Source organism: Meleagris gallopavo, chromosome 22 (assembly GCF_905368555.1).
Source record: "Meleagris gallopavo chromosome 22, MGAL_WU_HG_1.1, whole genome shotgun sequence".
Lineage (NCBI taxonomy): Eukaryota > Metazoa > Chordata > Aves > Galliformes > Phasianidae > Meleagris > Meleagris gallopavo.
In genome coordinates, this window is record NC_139425.1 from 6160045 (window position 1) to 6183248 (window position 23204).

Below are 23204 nucleotides of genomic sequence, written 5' to 3' on the forward strand. Positions count from 1 at the left end.
TACAAATATGCACTCATGCTATAGAATAAAATTGTTAATATGCTTCAAGGTGCTATGAAAATGGAAAAGGCTAACACAGCCAACAAAAGCAAGGAGAAAGTTTCACCTTGTTCTATTGCTCCAAATGCTAAGCAGTGGATCTGTTCTGCTCGCTCCTCAGCATGAAAATACATATTTAGTATGCTGATAGGATTCATTTATGGCTGTGAGTTCACAAAGTCAAGAGAAAATAATTTCTAGGCAAAGATAAATCAAATGATCTTAATCATAGCTCGTGACAGTGGATGCAACTTATTTAGTGAAATATTGAAGCAATGAAGATGATTGGAAAGTTGTACCAATAACAAAAGTAACATCCCAGTGCACTGATTGTTCATCTACATGGATATCAAACTCAAAACAAAGCTTCCAGTAATCTAAACAGAAATTCACTGCAAACATTAGAATGATTCTGAACTGCACATACAAAATTAACGTGTACTGAGCATTAGTATTATTAGTAAGCCTCAATGATGCATCTGAATATCACTACAACTATGAACTGTTGTTGGTCACACAGCTCCTCTAACAAATGGTGAAAAAACAACCTTTCTTTTTCCCTACTTATAAATTACCCTTAGAACAGTTGTTTGCAAGCCAACAGTGATTTAATATTCTTTTTAATAAATCATTTTTCTTTTCATAAAGAATTCAGATGTGTATTGTTTTAAACATCTTGATCTCATTTCCTTTGGTAGGCTTTCAACATTTCAGTATGGCGTGCAAGCTGCCTCTTACTCCAATGCTGAAGATGTATGGATATGAAGCAATGGGATAAGGATCAGAAAGATGTATTCAGTTAACTACCGACTACTGCTCTCCTTCCTCAGCAAATGCTTACATTCGCTTCTACTAAAACTTCTCCTAGAGAAGTCAATAGCCATTGTCCTTATTTCAGTAAGATTTTGTAAGGAAATAGTAAAGTATGTAACAAAAAAAAAAGTGCGTATTTCTGATTAGAAAGTGAAAAATCAACTGATACAAGATGGATAGAACAGCAAGCCTCAACTTCATCTAACTACTGTGTTCATTCTTTTCTGTAAATTTAACATTAGTAAAGGGTCTCAGAAGGGTTTAGAAAATTATAATATGCACAAAACCAGTATCTCTAACAAGTATCATTCTCTCTTTTTAAGAGAGTAATGAATTTTAAAAGTGAACCTTCTCTTTTGAAGGTGTTTTGCAGACATTCCTTGAAGGTCAGAACTGATCCATCAGAAACAGAGTAGCAACTCTGTGAGAAATGTTCACTGAGCAGCAGCTGGCATGGCTCTCATTCACTGGTCCATCTGCAATGGCCAGGAGAGTTTCTCTGATCAGTAATGTTCTAAATGCACTCCGCAACTTTCACAATATTCACGTGTTCGTATAATATGACCTGATTTTTTTTTTTCCTCTATGTTTCAAAAACTTCAGGCTGATTATATCTAAGTGCTAAAAATCAGTCTTCAGCTACTCTACTCTCTGTGTTCAGATTCTATGCAATTAGATTTCTTTTTTTATCTTATATAAGTGGATAAAGGATAACCTGACTAGCATCCTGGTCTTCTACCTAATTATCTTAGTTTAAACCTTTTATTTTCTTTCTATAACACAAGTACCCATTTCAAGTCATTCATATCTATGTTTTCTTCATGTGTAGAGCATATTGCAAAAATCCATCTGAGTCCCTTTGCTATTCAATACTGTCCTTTTGAATTATTATTTGTAATCATAATTTCTCCTTTCATTTGAGGAAAATAGCATGTTATTTTCTCTAGACGCACAGAAAGCAGTCTATCTGTCATTAAAGGAATAAATAACACATCATCACTCTGGGAGCCTGGCTACAACTACATTTTGGCAATGAACAAATTAAGCTCGATGGTCCCTCTAAACACCTATTTTCTTTCTTCATTGAACTTCAGAGCTGCCCTGTGATATCTGGTCCTATATTGCTTAATTCTGGCAGAATTTTATCACTAACCTTAGCAGAAACTATGTCTGTATTTTTAACACTGCTCAAAAATCTCTGCAAGTTCTTATTTTTCACAAACACCCTCAGATGTGAGCACGTGTCCAACAAATGAGGAAGTAAAGTCTCAAGTAGAGTGACAGGAAACTCCCTGCTGTGGGGACCATTACTAAATACATATATACATGAATATTCTATCAAACTTTACGATGGTCTGAATGGATCAAACACGTAACAGAAGGGCCAACCTTAAGCCATTCTGTCAGTTCTGACATGTTCAAAAATGTTGTAGGGGTAACTTCATCCAAAGAGTCTGTGCTAGATCACGAACAACAAAGATGTAGATTTACATTTCCAGATGATCCAGTACTGCACAGATCTAATCTTAATTATCATAAACAATCTTACGCATGAAAATGTTATTCTCCTTGCTTTTTTAGTTACAGAATCAGAATGCTAGCATTTGCCTATCAGACCTTAATGCGAGGCAAAAGATGAGACTGAAACATTCAATTTAGCAGGCTATGTTACAGAGCGAAGGCTCCTCAGACCTTTTTTGCAGTAGTAATCTCACAGCAAGCCTTCTCAAGTTTATAGCAGGTATTTCTTCAGTTTGCAATAAGCTGATCTCTTTATCCTCTCACTGTTAAATCTAAAGAAAATGCATTTAGTGAAAATATTCATTAGACCTGCCCCAGTGACTACAGAGATGAGGTAAGGTAAGTTAGAAGATAAGTTCCTTAGTACCTTGATCAGTTTAATGGAAAGAAATGAAAGAAGCAAACGCTGTTGCAAATAGTCATTGCATGGATATGGATACTAATAACTGTAGTCGGATTTTAAACCCTATAAGATGTAGGTGCTTTTGTTTTCACACGTATCAGTTCCTGATTATTCTCTCCTATAACAGCTGTGTGATCCCAAACAATCTATTATCTTGGTGCTTTCCTCCCCACATCACTTTTACTGGAGTGCATCATAAAGCACTCTGATTCTGTAACTAATAAATGGTCCACCTGTCTCAGGCCATGTAAGTGAAATTGCAGTTGATGTTTAGCAGCATTATATAAGATTAGAATAACCAATCTGTGGCATTTTTACAACCCAAAATGTATTTCATTTAAAAATACTCTTACAGGTTGTTCTACGCCTGTATTTATGTGAAGATGAACTCTTTAATCACTGAAATACTTAGCTCTCATCCTGAAGCATTAGCATAAAGTTTAAGGATTACACAAATGATGGCTATTTCTAGGGGCATATTAGCTGCATGTGAAATAGATGCTGGTAGCCACAATGAAACTATACCACACACAGCTATAACACAGTGCTGTAAGCTCTCCTGCTGACCTACAGCTCTAAAAATAAATGCTGACTCCCTTGAATAGCTTCACAGCAGTTCTTAAATTAGAGAGACTGAACTATAATAGACAAATTAAATACATTATTGTACATTCCTCAAGTACAATTAGAACATGAATAGTTTCAAGCTCACATTTTCATGTACTTTTATACATAATAATACTCAGACAATGCCATCCACTTAATGTTAAATGTACACCTGAAGCTACATGACAAACACTCAGTCTCACTCTATGTTGATCTCAGTGAAAAAAATGGTCTTCAAGCTTTGGGCAACACTCCCATGCATTTAGATCTACTAAATTTTAATAACTCTAAATCAAGTGATCCATCCTCAAACCTTGCAAGCTCTTTCCAACATACCTACAACTTAATTAATGCCTCTCTTAACCTTTTGTTGCTTAGGAATACACATGGGAACAGTCTTGCCACATCAAAGCACAGAGATCAAGTCGATTATTAAGTAACTAGTTCTGAGGAACTGGATGAAGTCAGAGTGGGTGCCTTAGTGAGCATCCTCAAGCAGAAAGTGTTTGTTCATCATAATTTTAAGTTACTATACATGTATACAATAAAGGCACCTTGATCTCTTGGACCCCTCAAATTTATTTAGAGCACAGTCAGAAGTAACAGAACAAAGAGCAAATCTGCAAAGCGTAACAATAGCATCAGTTTCAAGGTTGACTGCCACTAGTAAAAATAAAGTCAATCTGCTTGAATCTACCTCAGTAAGCTTCCTTAAAAATTAGCCTTGTGGATGTCACTATAAAGGGAACTTCCATTTAACTCATACTTTTCCTCTTTACATCTACTTTCATGCCATTTCCATGCATTCTGTCATCTGTTGCCAAGGAGAGGAGACTGGCACCTCCCTCTACGCTTCCCATCCTCAGGAAGTTGCAGAAAGCTATGTAACAGCTAAATCCTGCTCATATACAGAGGAAACAGTAGCATGATTTTCCTCCTTATACTTAGCACTCTTCCAGAATTCGGTTAGTGGAAATAAAAATCAATATGCATTAAAGATGAAAGGAAAAGGCTGAGAGAACAGACAGCATCAGAAATACACTCAGTGTTTTCAAGACTGCATAAAATGCAGTAAGAGAAAACTAATGGCATACTAAGCCATGATCTTGGTTTACATCTCCTCGTGTTTCTGCCAGTATTTTTTCATACACTTCAACCATGGCAGAAAAATTCCACTCCATTCACCTGATGGGATCTTGTTGATGTAACAGTATCATACACTACCATCTAAGTAAAAACTTACCAAGATCTTCTATCAGCAAAGTTTTTAAAGCAGCACTGTTACAGTCTAGAAAGCTGTAAATTAGATTCAGTGTCTTTATCAATAGCTTCAGGAGCAAATGAGAAAAAAAAACAATGGAGTCTCAAAATTGCAAAGCTCTGCTCCCCAACAAAGCTACTGGAACATACAAGCAAATGTGCAGCAGTGACGGGGCTGCAGCTTTCAAGTTTGAGAATTTCAAATTCAGTCTCACAAACTAGAGTTCTGTCCATTTATTAGCCATATAGAATATCTATTTAACAATTCTACCGTTCTTGTGACCACTCTTACTTTCGTTTTATCAGTGGAACCAGTGTAAAAAGGCTCAAAATCACAGTAGAACACGTTAGAAAGCAGCAGTACTTAACCTCTTCTTTGAGTAGTTAAGCACTCCACAGGGTACAAAGTATTGCATGTAATGCTACTCACTTCATTCTGTACATGTACTCACAAAAATAATGATATACATGCAGTTAAAGCATTCCTGACTTTTTCTGATATAACAATTCTCTGGGGAAAAAAAAATAAAAATAAAAAAATCAACCTCACCTCCATTAAAAACGAAACTCATATCAAAAATATTTCTTAAATAATAAAAAAGCCCATCCAGTGTATATTTCAACAGAAAGACAAATTCACTGAAACCAAGGATTGCATTGCATGTGCACTCCTCTACTCAAACTGAGGGTGAAGATGGCAACTGTTACTTTGGTGACTTGGTATATTGTGAGATCCAGAAACATTATACTGACACCAGCAGTATAAGAACCAAACAGAAACAGAACAACATCTAAAAAAGCCACTCCAAGACCTGTGCCTCCCTAGGATCAGTAAATACAACAGCTACCAGGCTCACTGTATTCTGGGATAAGACAAATGAACTCATCTTTCCAAGACACTTGCTCTTGATTTCTAGACAAGACATAAATTTACAGTATACACAAAATTGGTGCAGTGTCTGTTAGCAGCACAAATCTCGTATCAGTTCTACTTCCCCTGATGTGTTCTCATCTTTACCTGTCAAAGCAAAGGTCTTACCAGAATGTCTTACCAAGCATTTATCCATGTTTATTTAGGTACTTGCGCATTTTACTCTTTATTCTTATTCTTCAGTTCTATTCTTCTTTTACTCTACATCACATTTGGTACACTGCAAGTACTCTGAGAATATCAAATCTATAAACTCTCATCTTAGACAAAAGGAAGAAAAAGTTTTCTGCACAGAATACACCATATGATTACATCTTATTATCACATACTCTTTCCATCAGACCCTCATTCAAATTGCAGCATTCTAGGAAACATTATCTTACAGTTTCTCAATTGTTTGTGCACCTAATGTGAAGAACTGCATGTCATCCAAGGACCTTCACTGTTTATAAAAATATTTTCCTTGTGGTTGTGCTTGAATATAAAACGTTTTATAGGTTTAGAAGTTTAAAACATTTTTTTTAACTTGATTCCAAGAATATAAGACTTCCTCCTCATTCATTTGCATTACTTTAAAACAAATCACATTTCAAGCCTTTGATACTACCTGCACTCAAAAAAAGGCCCAGCCACTTAATTTCCAGACACTATGGAGCACTAACAGAAGATGAAGTGTATTTCTAATGTACAGTTTATTTCAAGCATTAAGGCTACAATTACTCAACACACAAAGTTTGACTGCAGCCAGGAATCTGCCCACCTAAACATGTCAGATGTTTAATAACAGAAGTCACTAACATTTATGCACACATGCATCAATCTCCTTTATATGGCTCAATAATGACTATGTTATAATGAATTATAATAATGTATGATAAATACAATATTATTAAATGTATTTTTCATTTGTGCACTAAACATAACATGGTTTAGCAAGGCCAACTTCGAGGACAAATCTAACTGAAAGTGTGACCAACTAGACAGCATTTTATTATTATTCATTTTAAATGAGTGATATCTGACAAGCAGTATTTTGCTTCCTCCCTTCACTGATGTTTCTCAGCTGGATAAGATGCCATGCATACTGAGCTTTCTGCAGTAATACCAGGAAGCACATTCTCCAAGGACCTATAGCATTTCTCTCTGGTTCAGTTACTACTGGTGATCACTTTGGTCACAAAATACAGCTTTGTACTCGTGGAGCTCAAGGTTGTTTCCTTAGACAGGTGGGTGGCTAAACATGCGCACAGGCTGCAAGGGCACTTGCTACATCCTAAGCAGTTTAATATGACAAGTGTGCACATCCAAACTGATGCAAAACAGCCTGTTAAGAAATCCTCTTGTGAAATGAGAGGAGGGGGAAAAAAAAAAGTGAATCATAGCTTGTCCTGTGAACTCTTCCAGGAACAAATGTCATCACACACTGCACTCTCTGAGGGAAAAATATAGCATCTGCAAGACTGTTTTGAACTTCTGAAGGAAAATATGCCCTGACAAGCTCAATAAATGAGTCAACATCTATATGCAAGATACTCTGTGGAACTCTAGCTTGGAAAATTCCAACACTGATTAAATGAATCCTCCAGCAAATTTGTTCTCTTAGATAACCGATAGAGAGAAAGAACAAGAGGGGCAAATCACAGAACAGTTAGGCTTACGTATTTTAGAAATACGCAGAAAAAATTTCAGGAGTGATTTTTTCTTAAGCAGTTTACAGAGGAAAGATTTTTATTTCTAAGCAGCACAGAGTAGGTGCCAATGTTTCTTTAAAGAAATGAGCCTGACACTGCATATTTATCAGATACTCCAGGGATCTGTATGGCAAAAACATGCCAGTTATTTTACAGAGAACATACTAATTTGTTTATAGTTCTATCAACCATATTGCTGTGGGCAGGTGTAACACAATATATATACTGGCCTTATGAGGCAAACGTGAAGCCCTAAAGCATAGGCTATTACCCCTACTCTGACTTACAGAGCAAATTCACTTTATATATTGCTTGGGTGCCCTTATTTTTCTGGTACATCTGTAACAAGGAATCTTGTTATCTTAAGAAGAAAGAAAACATAGGGGAAGCCTTGTTAGGAAGGTGTTTTATGTAGAAAGCCATATAGAAATCAGGCAATTCAACCAGTATTGTAAGCCCTCCAACCTCGTGCATATTGTTAACAAGTGAAATGAGAGCAGAGGTTCCATCTTTGCTTTGTTTTTCTGTGGTGCAGCTCCTTGCTGATACATAGATTCATCATTTAGAAAATAAAATAGTACAAAAGTTGTAATAGCCATAAGGTATAATATACCTGAAAACTAAAAAACTCATTTGGAATGCCTTAAAATGTATTAGTATTTATTAGAGCCCATTATATGCCAGGCTTGCATTTATGCACGTACCTGTCATATTCAGCAGTACTGCTGCTATCCAAACTGAATCAACTCCTTCATTCCTCCCTCATCAAGGCACACTTTTGTATGTGAAGTATCACACTGTTCTTATGACTTATTTCAAGTCATTTTGTAGTAGCTGGAAAGTCAATAGGTGAATATTAAAATGATTTTTCTTAGTTAAGGCTTTAGAAGATTAAATAAAACAATCTCAACATAAACTGAACAGCATTAATAACACTCAAAGAATAACAAGTTCTATTATCTTTTTAAAAAGTAAAGGACTTGACAAGCTAACTTTGAGAATAACCATCAGGGTGACTCACAACTCTCTGAACACTCCACCTCTCCTGATGCCAAGTTCCTACTGTTGTGCATTGAGTAAAATCCTTTGATACTGGTGAACGGACACTGACAGATCAGCAACAGTGAAGATTCACAGCAACCATCTTCTAGCCTTTGGTGTTGAAATGATGTCCGATGTGCGATTAATGGATGCTGCATTTGTGAAAAGGTGCTGTCATCATTAAGGATTTCTGAAACAATGTCTGTTCCAACATGTTGTTAATGCAGCTGAGGTCAGCACTGTAAGAGTCAACTGAACACCAGAAGCTTCTGAAGCAGTTCCTGGGAGATGCAACTGCTGGAGCAAAGATGCAGTTGACAGTAAGCAGCAAAAGGCAGTTAGCTTACCTGTAACTCGTCCTGGTTCACACAGTGTACACATAGCATTAATGAACATAAACTAAAATGAAGTACACTGTAAAGAGTACACATGGAGACTCCTATGTAAGATGAGACTACCACTAAACGTAACATTATCTTCTAGGAAGACAGGATAGAGTAAGTTGACCACATGCTCATTATGCTTGATAGACAAGTATATTAATACAAAGCTTAGGCAATTAGAAGTTCCAGAAGTTTTATGCCAGGTGAACTGATCAGAGTTCAAAGAAATTCTCTACTCAACTCATTTTCTCTGTTAGAAGTTTCTCCTGTGTATGACAAAACATTTCACACAAAAAGAGATGTTTAAACTGTTCAGAATGATGCCAGAATTGAGCCAGTAGTGTCATCCCACACAAAGGATGCCAGCACAGACAAATTTTAACTTACTTTCCAGACCACAGTTTTTTCAGAAATGCCAGTGGGAGACTTTTCTTCAAACATTTTTGTACTTTAAAAGCAATTTTTAGAATGCACTCTGTGCCAATTACTGAGTGATTTTATTATTTTCCTTGCAGCAGTTTTGAGACTGTAAGTCACACGGAAATGAACAAGCTGAACAGGATACGACTGGCACGGTTTACAAAGTTGTTTGAGATTTCATGAAGCCAATCCTTCCAAATAAGCAGGAAACTCTCCAAACTGACATAGAAGCTATTTCCCAGTATAGAACTTGTCTTAAGGACTGAACAGGGTGTATGAAGCAACTTCTGCTTTCAGACAAATGATATAACGCATTTTGTGTGCACAAAGGAAAGAAAGTTGAATCCTACTTTAATAGGTAACGATAATTACAATACTCTACACAGCTTATCTGTGGTTAAGCAAGTTAACTTATTAACTCCTGAGATGTAATCATGTCTGCCAAGAAACACAAGGAAAGCCTCTGCTCAAATTTCTAAGATGCTTAAATCTAAATCTTCAATTATTTATGACAGAGAAAGTTAACAGGACTCAAATGTTGTTGCTACACTATTTACTACAGCTGCTAGATGTTGACAGACCACTTTTTAAATGGTAATTTCACAACAAAGCTTCTCAGCAGGATTAGGAATAAGCAACACACTGAGCTGCCTTTCATTACAGGGGTTAAGCTCTGCCTGCATTTATAGCTCATATTTCCCTGTACTTCCCTGTGTCCCTCTCAATTCAGATGCGTAAGCAGCAATGAAGGCAGCCACAGGATAGAGGTGAAAAGAGACTCTCTCCCTTCCAGTGCACCATGCTGTATAATAGATGTGTGCCCCCACAATCTGGAGCTGTTGGCAGCAGTGAACACACTGTTGTCTGTGGAGCATCACAAGCTCTGTCCAGTTCCTTCCACCAAATAGTCAGACTTAAAGGGTTAAAGACAACCTGTGATGCTAAAAACACAAATACCAGCACCAAAGAGCAGAAATGAGAGTCATAGGACCGGAAGTCCTTAACCATCTTCTCTTTCTGTCTTAATTCCATAAAGTGGCAATTGTTATTCAGAGTCTATGGGGGAAAAGGACAAGCTGTACTGAATCAACACGTGAATTCAGAAAAAAACCTATACTTTTCCCCATTTCTCAAATTTGGAAAGGAAAATATCATTAATTGCATTTCACATATATATATATATTTTTTTTAAAAGTAGATTCTCAATTAACTATCATGAGATACTGAATGTAAATTAGTATGAGACTTTTCTCTTCCATAATGCCCAAGGGAGACAATTCTATATTGAAGAGTTCCTTGCCAGGCACTGTCAGCCTCAGGAAGAAGAGGGCAGCAGCATTCTCTCCTCGTGGAACGCGCAGGATTCTCCCTGGCTATTTTCAGACGGAGTACTATGCTATTTACCAGAGCTTCTATAAATGACAATCACTCTAAAACATGGATGTTTTCCTACTTGTATGTTTAATTTCACAATGATTCAGCTGCATAGGGAAAGAATCGCTCAGAAGCCTTTCATTTGGTCACAGATTGTCTGAAGCTTTATACTTTAAATATGCAGCAAGCCCAGAGGAAAGACAGGCACATTCTTGTTGCCTGGTCAGTTTCTAAGTTCTCTAAAGAAAGGTCTGTTGAGTGCACAAACTGCTGTCATATATGTCATATATCCCAATATAGAGTTTTACAAGCAGCCCAAGCACTTACAGACAGCAACAGTAAGGTACAGTGTAACACAGAACACTGAGAACTGCTGCGAGCAGAAAAGCTGTGAAAACTTTCCTTGACATAGGAAGATACAAACTTCTTTTCCAATTAGATGTCGCTTGGCAGCACTGATCTGTCCTTGCCAGGCCCAAAGTCACAAGACTCGCCTGTGCTTTAGGGAGACCTTCATTCTGTGATAATCCCCAGTATCAGGTTAAATCTCAGACAATGGAGATGAAGCTCTCAGGTGACAACTGTCCAACTAGCAGTCTGTGCCTTAACAGTGCATTTCAGCAGCAGCTCACAGCAAGGCAGAGTTTACTCTAAACTGGATCCCAAAAATGGCGCAGAGCCTTCTTCGACTCAGCTCCATCTTCTCTGCTGCTGAAGTGAGGTATAAAGACAACATTCCAAGTGATGTGGGAAGCACGAACCTTATTACAGTTACTACCTCAGAAGAAAAGCATTAGAAGCTCATATAAATAATACAAAGTGGGTTGAGAAATTAAGAAAATGCTTGAGAGAAGTTCAGCCAGCAATCTATTCACTGCTGAAGGCAGAAAATTTCATGGCCTGAGCTGCAGCATGGTCCTTAGTCCCCAGGAGTATAGAAAAAGGACACTCCAAATTCAACACTGAGTGCAAATCAATCAGATATAGTGGAGCAGGATACACATGACTTAAGTTTCTGAAATAAGGAAGCTAAATTTAGTTTTAATTTCTAAGATTATTTTCATCTTACATGAGAAGTGTCCCTGGTCAGAGAAAACGTCGACACAAGAATATATCTCCCAGAATATATTTGTACCAGCTGTGTTCCAAACTGGCAGTAAGAGAAAAATAATTTAAATGGATCAAATAAATCTAAACTGTCTGAACAGGGAGTAAGTATATCAACATGTTTACTACTCTTTCTCTAAAACAGCTCCAAAAGGTAGCAAAAGCCAGAAGGGGAGAAAGAATCACACACACAATGAAATAAAACAAGAAACAATACACTGCATGTAATAAAACCTAAAACAGCACCATTTGCATTCAAACAGGCCTAGGAGTCCAATGATGCAGTCTGATTGATCATATCAAACAAACGAACAGCCCAGGAACACAGATAACACACCACTCAGCAGGAATAGGAAGCAAATTAGTTGCAGCCTTTGTTTGCGTTGTCTTCCTTCTCTTCACTAGTAGGATACCATTTCTGACGGTGCTTTTGCAAGCTTTAGAAGCAAGCTTCTTTGTATTTCTTGCACTGTAGCTCAGTTAAAATTATTAAAGAAAAAGGGGTGGATTAACTACTTGACAGTAATTGGGAAACACCTCAGGATACAAGTTCTATTCTTCCAAGAAAAAGGGTTAGAATTAAGATAGCTGCCTTTCATAGGGCTGAAAGATCAATAACAGACCCCATGGCAAATTAATAGTATGTGTAATAAATGAAAAGAGATTGCTGCTAGACCTCTGGGAAATGTCACAGAGAGAAGAATCTAGGGATTCAAAATGGCTGCAGGCCATACTGTACCACCTCCCTTACCTCACTGTGGAAGAGATTTAAATATTAGAACCGCTAGATTAACTTAAATGTACAGCATCTCTGAAGTTCCACAGAGAAGACATGAATTTTGCAGAAGATACCTGTACAAGGTAGAGTGAATCCCACAGAAGTCCTTGGGGTGAGAGGAGTAGAAGAGACAAGAGCAGAAATTTCTCTGAAGAGCTAATAGGTCACAGAAACACAAGGAGCGAAGAGATTTCAGAGTTGAACAACTTTCTGTAGAGATGATACACGGGGCAACAGACAAGAGATGTGACTCATAGTGAAACCCAGAATGGTGATGCTGCATCCCATTAGAAAGCACTGCAAGAATATGTGCATCTAGAAAGTAAGCACGTGAGAAATATGTAATGAAATTAGGATAACTGAGTTCCTGAATTCAAAATATTTTAAAGATATCCAAGATTTCTCATACTAAAAGATTAAAGTTTAATTTATTCAAAGATAAAAAGAAAACAGAAGAAAAATAGCTTCTTCATTGCACTATTTTTCCTACTGAATGAAGAGCCTTTGAAATCCTTCAGTTTTGCCAGCAAAAATTTCTTCTCAGGAAGAGGTGGTAGCAGCACCAGATCCATGGAGTTGCTGTTCACAATCCTTAGGAACTTCCTGCTATTATGTCTGCCCCAGGACAAGCTTCCCTAAGCTTGATCATGCCCACATACTTTTTGCAACACAGACTTACTTCAGTACGCAGGGATGGCTCAAAGATACCTCAGACATTTAAATTTCTGGCCTGGTAATGAATAAACTCTTGAACTACAGGTTTTCAACCCAAATTCATATCACTACTTCCTGCAAGAGATGGACTGTTTGGAAACCACTCTTTTTCCTCCAGCACAGAGTACATTGAGCTCTGAGAAGCTACAGCTACAAACAGTAAACAAGCCTTCTCTAGTCACGGAATATTGACACATGCTCCATTTCATTCTATTTTCCCACTCTCTGGTGAGCAAGGCAAAGAAATCTGCTCTGTCTCTACTCAATCTTTATTTTATTCTACATTATTCCCACTACTCCTTACAAGCTCAAGCTCTTGAAATAATCATCTTTGCCTTTTATCATTGAAGGGTTTCTGATTTCAAATCTTAAGGATTGCTTAAGGCAATCCTCTCTACCAAGTCTTAACAGGTTAAAACAGAAGTTTTTAATGGTCCCCATTTAAGAAATATCCATATTAAACAAGTGTGGTTAAGAACTCCACACAAGTTAGTTTCATAAAACAGAAAGAAAACAATTTTGTTACTTGTATAGGATACAAGGCTACTTCTACAATAGGCTTTTGCTACCATGTGAGGTCCACAGAACTGACATCTGAGCTAACTGCATTGGCAGAAGTTAGTAAAGACTTTATCTCTAAAGAGGATAAAAACATGACTGATATTACATTATTTTGCCATATAGTTATTAAATTAGAACAAGCAGTAGCAGTAAATTAGAATTCCTATCCAGAAATGGAAACCTCCTGCACAACTTTTCACATTACACACCTACCTGACAACTTCTGGGCAAAGACAAAATCCACAGAGTTATTTAGGATCTTAAAACACACAATCTTATTTGAGAATCCAGCTTCTCAAACGAGAACAAGTGTGAGTCTCAGTCAAACTGTTTCAAATTCAGACACTGTGTACACCCATAAAGCCTTTCAACTATTTTGCCAAATTCTGAATTTATGGTAGTGCAACCAAGACAAACGATAGTCCTGGTTTCACTGTCTGCCAGTACTTGCTATCAAGAAGTTATGAATCAAAATCTAATACATATTTCAGAGTTATACAAAGATGTGAGTGGAGTACCACAGCAAGATTTTTCTAGTTTTTTTTTTCCTCCTTTCTTTATTACATCTTTCACTCATGAGGTATGCTGTTCTCCTGACAACCCACATCATCCAAACTACACTACGCTATCCAGAGACTTGGAGCAAAGGACAGAACTCTACAGAATTATTGGTATTTCCTCCCATGTATGGTGTTTATTTTATAAATTAGGCATTGTATTTTAACAGCTGCCTACTTGGAGCTTATTGCAAGTGGAAAAAAAGCAACTACAAATCCATTGCTGTCAAATAAATGAACGTCTTTCAAGTGGAAAAACTGAAAACTTTATGTACGCAAATGATCTACCACAAAAATAGAGAAAAAAACAACTTCTTTGTAACTACAAAACACTTTGTCCACCAAAATAGCATCATATGATGGATATGTACAAAAACACCCACACTTAACTACAAAGTTTAGTTTAAATGTTTTAAATTTAAAGTTTAAATGTTGATTTCCTTACATAGCATCTATTCTGATACAACAAAGTAAGCAGACCGCAACAGGCAAGGATGAGGAGGTGAGATTTCTTTTGCTGCATCTCAAACTGACTGCAGCGGATGCCTTTTTTTAGTCCTTGGAAGATTGATGATTCCATTATTTGTAGTACTCAGCAATAAATCTCTGAGTTTAGGCTAAAGTGAGCACTTTTCCCTACTTTACGTCTTCCATTACACTGTTATTCATCATGTTTAATCATTCATTTACCTCTGACTGCTACTGCACTTGGGGAGGACTGGCACATTATTGATTTCTGACTTTTACCCTTTAGAAGCCGGGTAAAGGGCTTCTCGACTGCTTAATCAAAAGTGACATGACCAGGGCAGGGGAGCTGCAGACCTTGGGAAACAGCAGCTAAACAATGTGCCAAGTTACGATGAAATGAAATAAAGAGTCAACAAAGAAAGCAAATTATAATAAACTAAAAATTAAAGTGGATAGCCCCAGGAGACCACGGAGTACAAAGCACTTCTCTGCCTAGCAAAATATATTTCTGGGAAAGGGAAGACTAAGATTGAGCAGGATGATTTACAACTTCAAATTCCCACAAAAAGACAAATACAAAGCCAGGCTCCGTTAAAGGTGCGTCAGATAAAGTAATTTTGTTGAAGTATAGTCTGAGTTGCTTATAAACCTTTTTCTCTAAATAGAGTTCTGTTCAACACCCCATTAGCCAACATGCATCGTAACACACCGTAAAATATTTTGATAGCGGGCTTGTTTCCTGCTTACCAAAAACAAATAAAAAAAAAACACCGAAAACCAAGACAAAGTCAGAAAGTCTCTTCATACCCTGAAAAAACCTTGCAGATAAAGCCTTAACTTTTGCTACAACATACTGTAATTTTTGCAATAAGCTATAAACTTTCTACAGGGGCATGCAGCAACAGGACGAGGAGAAATGGCTTTAAACTGGAAAAGTGAAGGCTTAGACCAGCTATTAGGAAGAAATTCTGTATTGTGAGGCTGCTGAGGCACTGGGACAGGTTGCCCAGTGAGGCTGTGAACATCCCCACCTTGGAGGCCTTCAAGGCCAGGCTGGATGGGGCTGTGAGCAGCCTGGTCTAGAGGGAGGTGTCCCTTCCGGCAGCAGGGGGTTGGAACGAGATGGTCTTAGGGGTCCTTTCCAACCCATACAATTCTATGACTGTATGAAATATACATACATACATATATATATGTATAGTTATCATCTTCCAATTAACACATACTAATGCTGGTTTCACATTTCAGACAAAGCAGTGAAAAAAATGAGTAACAAGGCTGTTAATATTGCTTAGTTTTTTGTATAACACAGTTACGTATATACTGATTCCTTAGAGGAGGAAAAGATAGTGTAAGAACTTGGCATTTGTTTCTGTGGCCCTCGATAGCGTTATCATTCTTTTTGTCCTACATCATGCCTCTCCAATTCCTCTAAGCTTCGTTAGAATATTGTGCCTCATCAAAACAGAGTGGCTTTTATTTTTTTTTTAAATGTACACTGATCCCCCTTTTGTCCACTTGTTATATACTAAAAAAAAAAAAAAAAAAAAAAAAAAAAAAACCAGTAAAGAAGATGAAAAGAACTCAAGTAGTGGCTACCCCTAAATAATTATTTCACATATTTATCCCTCTCCACTGTGGGTTTTGCAAATTATCTCAGCAAAGAGAGAAATATATTTAGCCTTTTTCTAAGGCTAAAAAATGTGCTACTTCATATCACAGGCAAAAACTGTAAATCATTGTTTTGCAGCTATAAAGTCCCAGCCATGTATTAGGCCTACATCCATATCAGTTAATTGTTGATGATCGCTTAAGCTATAGTTAGTCTGCAGGAAGAAGTTCAGATCATGTACCAGTGGCCACTGTGATGTATGTCCCACTGGTGATTAAAATACAGTATTTTGGCAAAGAGCACTGCAAATATTCAAGTAGGATATATCATTTGAAATTGGAGCACATAAAGTGTGTCGTACACTGCATGACTGCAATCTGGCCCAGAGGATCCAGGAAAAGCAGCTTCCTGCATAGTGAGACTATTGCAGGGGAACTATCGTTTCCTTGCTATGTTAATTGAATGGAGATCATAGATAAACTCTTTATGAAACTGAAGTTAGTCTTTTAAAATGTGATAGATGAGAAGAAGCTCAGGAAAGGAAAATCAATAATGATGAATCTTTAAACATAGCAAGCATAGGCCTACATGTGTGCAAACAGCACAGGTTTTTCAGGTACCTGCCCAAAGAAACCCTCAGGAAGTAAGACTGCTGGGACAAATGTGAAATTGATTGCAAGGCTGTACCATGAATACCATCTACTAACAGACTTTCAAAATCTTGCAGTTTTACTTGCAAGTTTTCTACACTGCCAGTTCCTCACAACCTGTTGCATTAAGAAGCTTCATAACATAGGAAAATAAAATTAATGTTGGTGTTCCATGAACATCAATAGGATCTGCAAGCTGTTGCATGAAAACCCTTTCAACACGGAAATTATAAAAATGAAAACTCTTAGCTGTGCTAAATGCTGAAAGCATCCATGTATGGCACATTCACTTCGTCAATTCAGAAATTTTTTCACGGTTGGTTTTTTTGTTTCAACGTACAAGCTACAGCACAATGTATGTATTTATGGGGATGTAAGGCGCCCTGGCAGATCAGAACAATTCTGAGCCCCCTTTGCTGAGATAAATCACATCCAGCCACTCCAAGGACAGCATGTGCAAAATTGTTTAGTCTTTCACAAAATTCAGCAACATCAAACCACCAGAAAAGTTCCAAATAGACAATAATATATTGCTTACTCTGCTGAGCCTGGAAGAGCTTTGCAGTATTTGCATTATTGTTCTTCCTGTAAAAGCATGTCTGTCTTTAACAGAACTTAATTGTTACCAGAATCATGTTCTCAGAACTTTACTACAGATAAAATACATCTTTTTACAAAGACCTTATTTGACTTTTTTTTTTTTTTTTTTTTTTTTTTTTTTTTAACATCAACTGTGAGCAGTAGGGCCTCCTGTTTACTGAAATGGAAACGCAATGTCAAATATCTGTGAAAGACAACCACTCTGACAGGCATCCTGAAAGCTGAGCATTACCTTTCAACCTCACTTCAATCAAGTCACTTAATGAGCTCTCTCAGACCGTGTCTGGCTAGTCAGACTGGCTCACAGTAATGCTGCGACCAACTCTGATACAAAAGTTTTGAGAAGTGCCAGAGAAGGGACAATTGGCTCCACAGTTGCCTGCAGCTTGAATGTAAGAATACAGTTCACCAAATACTGAGAAGATGCAAATTTCCGTATAATTTTTTTATTCCTCAAGTTTAAAAAAGATTAATATTTCTCATGGATCACTATAGCACATTCCCAACATTTAGACATGTCCTTAAAAAACACTTTCCTTCATCTTAATAATCCTATCAGTTCACATCCATTGAGGTTTTCAACTCTGGAAACTGAGCCTGTTTCTAACACTACTTTCCTGATACTGTGCAGCAAAGCACTTTTTTTTTTTTTTTTTTTTACTGCAGTCAGATCTTGTGGATTACTCTATGCTGCAATAACAGAACTGATACATTTCTATCATATGTAATAATTTGAGTAAGTCTCAGCAAAATGCTCAGTGCTTACAACAACCAGCAGTAGCAAACCTCAATAAAACCAGTTCAAACTCATCCAATATTTTGTAGAAAAAACCTTACTTCTTTGTATAAAGCATCTGTTCTCCTTTTTGCAATTTAAAGTTGCATTTCAGATGATCTAAGCTGAAGGAGCAGGTTGAAGCACAGCTGAGATGGTGAGCACACACTTCCTTTCTGAGTTGGCCACCGTGGGCTTTTTTCTGTTGTTGGTTTTTACAAGACTTCACCACTATCGTCCCTGGGACACATAGGATGGACATTTGTGACTCACCAAATGCTAATTATGAACCTATCCTGGACAAAGCTCTCAGACTCCTCAGCAGAGCCAAGGTTTCTGACAACTGCTTTGTAACTGCTGCTCTGTAGCTTGGCTCAGAGAACAGAAGCCTGCCCAGCATTCACACTGCTAAAAGCATTGGCAAGTATCAGTTATGTGCAACTCTGTTCTCAGTGATATGAAAAATCCCTGAATATGAACAATATTGTATCCCTGATATGAACAATACCTGAAAATTCCCACATTGGCTCACAACTGCCTGTAGAAGGAAAGGTGGGGATCCTCATGCACAGCAACAACAGCACGCTTCTTCAGGCAAAACAACCATTTGGGTTTATGGCCTGCTGCTCGTTGTCCTATGGAAAATAACTCATTACTGACACCTTTATTTATTACATTGTTATGCTACATTGCCAATCTCTACACAGTGGCTGAACACACAAACAGTGCTTCACTGAGCCTCCAGAGCTGCTGTGCTCCAGACAAACTTTCTTCAGCATTGTTTGGCTTAATTCTTTGTTTCTTTTTTGCTTACCTAATTAATATCTTTCACTCAACACCAAACAATTTGAAAAGCAGGAGCCAAATCTATTAGCCTATATGACTTAAAAATGAATATTCACCATTCTGGTTCAATTCTAATGATTGGCATGATTATAGCTCCCAGCAAATAAGTTCCTCGCGCAGCCTGATAGTCTGAAAAGAGCAGCAGCAAAATTAATGGAAGCCAGGAATGGAATAATGGAAGCTTGTTAGTTACTTAGACCCCAGAGACCTTGAATTCCACAGTTCCTGGTTGGCATCGTGCACTGAATCATAGAAACATCCAGAGAGAACAAAATGATGAAGCACTGCCTTGCACTGTACTCACTCTGACTACCAAGTGGTTAATTCAAACCAGCACAGAGTTTTGAGAATATAACAGATAAGCAAAGCATCTAAAACCAAAATAATAGAATGCTGGATATAATAAAGCAGACACACTTCAGTGGCAGTGCAGTTGATTATCCTTGGAGCAAGTAAACTCTATTAGCATGCTGAACATAGAGATAACACCAGAGATGGCAGGAGAACAGCTGTCTTACACAATAGTTTTTAACCACAGGTTGAAGACTAAATAGCCAAATGCATGGCATATCTGCTTCTCAGGGCTCAGAAGGATACTAACTGGTCAAAAACATTTATTTACACCAGCAGGTACACAGACAGTCTCATATAACATACTAATGGAGCAACTAATGTGTAGGTGGTTGCTGCTGAAGGAGACGTAGCTGTATATCTGTACTGCTTTTGCAGTGGCTATATATACATGCTTTTCTTCAGACCACTTGCATGCTGATCCAGACTCCGGCATGCAGATTGGAAAAGGAAAAAAAGAAAGCTCATTTTGGCAACAGGAGGCCTTCCTGAAAGCACAGTAACTGAACTCTGACACTGCTCAGCTTCTCTGAATCAACAGAGGCCATTCAACACAGCATCTGCACAGCAAAGCTAATCACATTCAGTGTTTAAACTTTGGGGTAAAGGGTGAGATGAATTAGGAATCTGAATTCTTAGCAAGTTGAATAGGAAAGCATTGGTAGGTTTTGAAAAAATAAAAGAAAAACTTTCCAAGGATCCTTTCGTCAAGCAAAACTGAGATACTTACTTTGGACTTCTAAATCTCTGCCTGGTATACAAACAGTCTTTCATTAGATGTCAAAACAAATACATTGCTGTCCTAACACCTCCAATATTTAAAGTTTACTTTGTTTTGCGAATCAGTTATTAAAACTCTCTTAGTGAAGGCGCTTCCTTTGCACATTTATAGCACTATAAATGAACTATTTTATAAAACAAGCAGCATTTCCAATAATGTAAATTAACTGAGATAGGTAAATCACTGAAGCTCACTGACAGGAAGGTTTGTGAATAATTAAGTAGCTGATATACAGCTGCAGTACCACGAGCCTCTTATTCAGACTGCCATATTTCTCAGCATGACACAGGCAAGACTTTGTTTCTGTAGTATAAAAAGACTCTTAATTAAATCTTCATTCTTCAGTATACGAAGATTTATCCTTCCCTTTATGAGCTCAAATTATATTTAATGCTGAGAAATGCTGATTTGTGGGGTTTTTTGTTTTGCTTTTTTTTTGGTATGCTTAAATTCAGATTGTCAAGGGAATTTCTTTTCTTCTTTTTGTTTCCAACTTCTTTAAAGTAAAACACTGAACATTTGTTCAGAAGAAATAAAGTGCACTACTTCAGCCTTCAGAGCAGTCATGAATATTAACACTCTTGAAAATTTTCCATTTTAATACATTGTTTAGTATGTTGGAGAGATCTTCACCTGCAGTCATAAAATTCAACATAATTGCCCATGTCTTAATGACCTCAGGCTCTGAATACAATCATTGGTCTTTGCACACTGTCTGTCACTTTCAGTGCTTGGGTATTGACATTGCATCTCTTTTAGGTTCTTCGCAGACTCTTAATGACTATGCCAATTAATAATGCATCATTCTCTCTCCTCTAGCTAATTTTAATTGCTGTAATTTACGTCTCTCGACAATTCTTGCACTACAGATGTAATCTATAGCACTGTGACTGAGTTTGAAGATCACACTCTCAAGGTCCCTAGCAGATAAACAGCACAATTTCAAGTTCATAGACATCACCTACAATTGACATCAATTACTGTTCAAGGAAGCAAGTCATAACAATACAGGTAACAAATAGCTCCTTTCTGCGTTCTGGAGCCGAGTGGACCTCACTGTCAGATCTTTGACAACTAATTACAGCTCAACAGACAGAGCTTTACTGAGAGACCCAGATACTTTGAAGGAGAAAAATCCATCCCAAATTAGCAAAGATTGAGGTTCTGCAGTTCACACAGGTATAAGCCTGTACAGCTACGGAGACATTCCTGTGTTTCTGTGACTAACATCTTCTGGGTGGTATTAGATTGTGGCATAAATAATCTTAATTCCTCACCTACAGCCTGAGACAACACATATAAAAATCATCAGCTTGTACTGAAACTAGCAACATGCATTTGTACAACTTAAATGATGCAGGAAAACTAAATACCAAACTAATTTCTACTTAATTCTACCAACAATGCAAAATACAGCTGTGGAGCATCAAACTATACCAGATTACTTAGTCCATCCCCTGACAGTATTAGAGATGCTTCACAAATCACATTCTAGCATTTCACTTACCAAAGCTTGATCCACAGCCCTGACAAGTTCTTGTTGCTGTTCGATTTTTTTTTTAATGACCCTGCTTAGTACCTTCAATACACCTCATCAAAATCAGAATCATTCTTGTACCAGTTGTTTCCACTTTGTTCCAAGTATCTTCTAGCCCAGCACACTTCTGTTTCCCTAATAATTCTCTTCAAGTACACTAGATTGTTCATCTCTGTGTAAAGGGCACAGAAGGATTAAGACAGTCTGCAATCTGTATTTGGTTGCACTTAACTACTCACATAACACTACCACAGATTACTTGAAAACTGCCTGGGTTCAGTGCTGCTGCAACATCAAGGAACTGAAGTATCAGGACTCAATTTGGCATTTGTGTTATATATATAATTACTGCATTCTGTAACATGACTGCTCTCTAACAGCCATAACCATCTCTTATGTAACAAACACATACCATTTTAAATAATCAAATATCTCTTCTTTCTCTCTCTTCTTCAGTTAATCCCTTTTCTTCAGTCACAGTATTGTTTTATAATGTATGGGACCACTAAACCAACAAAAATAGAATGAAAAGTAAACTTTATTGTGGCTTGCAATGCATCTATCATCATCCAACTTACAAGTGCCTACTAATGAATTTTCAAAATACACAAAGTACACATCTTTAACTAGTCTCCAGTGAACTATAGCCTTACGTGCTACTCTCAGAACTCATCTAAAATGCTCCATAAATTTACAGGCACGGATCCAACGTGTCACATTTCTTCAACCTGCTTCTTCTCCTATCAGGACTAAGGCTCCGTTTCTAAAAGCCAAAAAGGTGAAAGGGTGAATGAAACACATGGGGTAGAACAGAATCTGTGATCCTTCAACAACTACATCTGCTTACCTCCTCTGAAACTTCAGAATAAAGTACTCAGTTGCTGACATCCTCTTTCTGTTGGCAAAAAGCTGAGGCTGCTGGCAAGACTCACCTCTGTGCTTTCAAGCAGCTGCCTCATAGGTTGGATAACAAGCCCTTCATGGAGCAACAACTAATTACACCACCACGTGAACCTGAAGTTCCCATCACTCTTTTCAAAGGCTGGCCTGCAGTAGTGTTCCACAGGACAGCAAAAGCAAAAGAAACAAAACAAACCACAAAACTCAAGCTCTAACAAAAGTGACCACCTCAAATGTTTAACTGTAAATGTTTGCATTAACATTTAACTATTAATGACTCCTGTTGAATGTCTGAGAAATCACGAGAGCTTTTCCATGGTTGATAGATTACAAGGGCCACAATTTCTTCCATGGTGAACTGAGTATCTCAGAAGCACTGCACATTGTAAACTGCAAATGCATTCAGAGATGTGCATGTAAAAACTGGTCTGTAAAACTCTATAAACATGCAAAGTCATCTAGATGAATCAATCCCCCAAATTCCT

The 23204-nt window shown here is 37.5% G+C and overlaps 2 protein-coding genes across 11 annotated transcripts in view; one reads left to right on the forward strand and one right to left on the reverse strand.

The window, feature by feature from the left end:
- The window catches only part of SULF2 (sulfatase 2), a 137214-nt gene that overhangs the window by 66386 nt on the left and 47624 nt on the right, over positions 1–23204 (reverse strand). The window contains exon 4 of one of the 10 annotated variants that reach the window (XM_085241995.1): positions 7969–8098. The exons of the other annotated variants lie outside the window; for them this stretch is intronic. The gene's annotated coding sequence lies outside the window, so the exon portion shown is untranslated. The remainder of the gene's footprint in view (positions 1–7968; positions 8099–23204) is intronic. 10 annotated transcript variants of the gene reach the window in all.
- LOC109370775 (uncharacterized) overlaps positions 11151–23204 on the forward strand; it is a 268116-nt gene continuing 256062 nt past the window's right edge. Inside the window, exon 1 of the mRNA XM_085241852.1 lies at positions 11151–11198. Coding sequence (XP_085097978.1) covers positions 11151–11198 — 48 coding nt within the window. The remainder of the gene's footprint in view (positions 11199–23204) is intronic.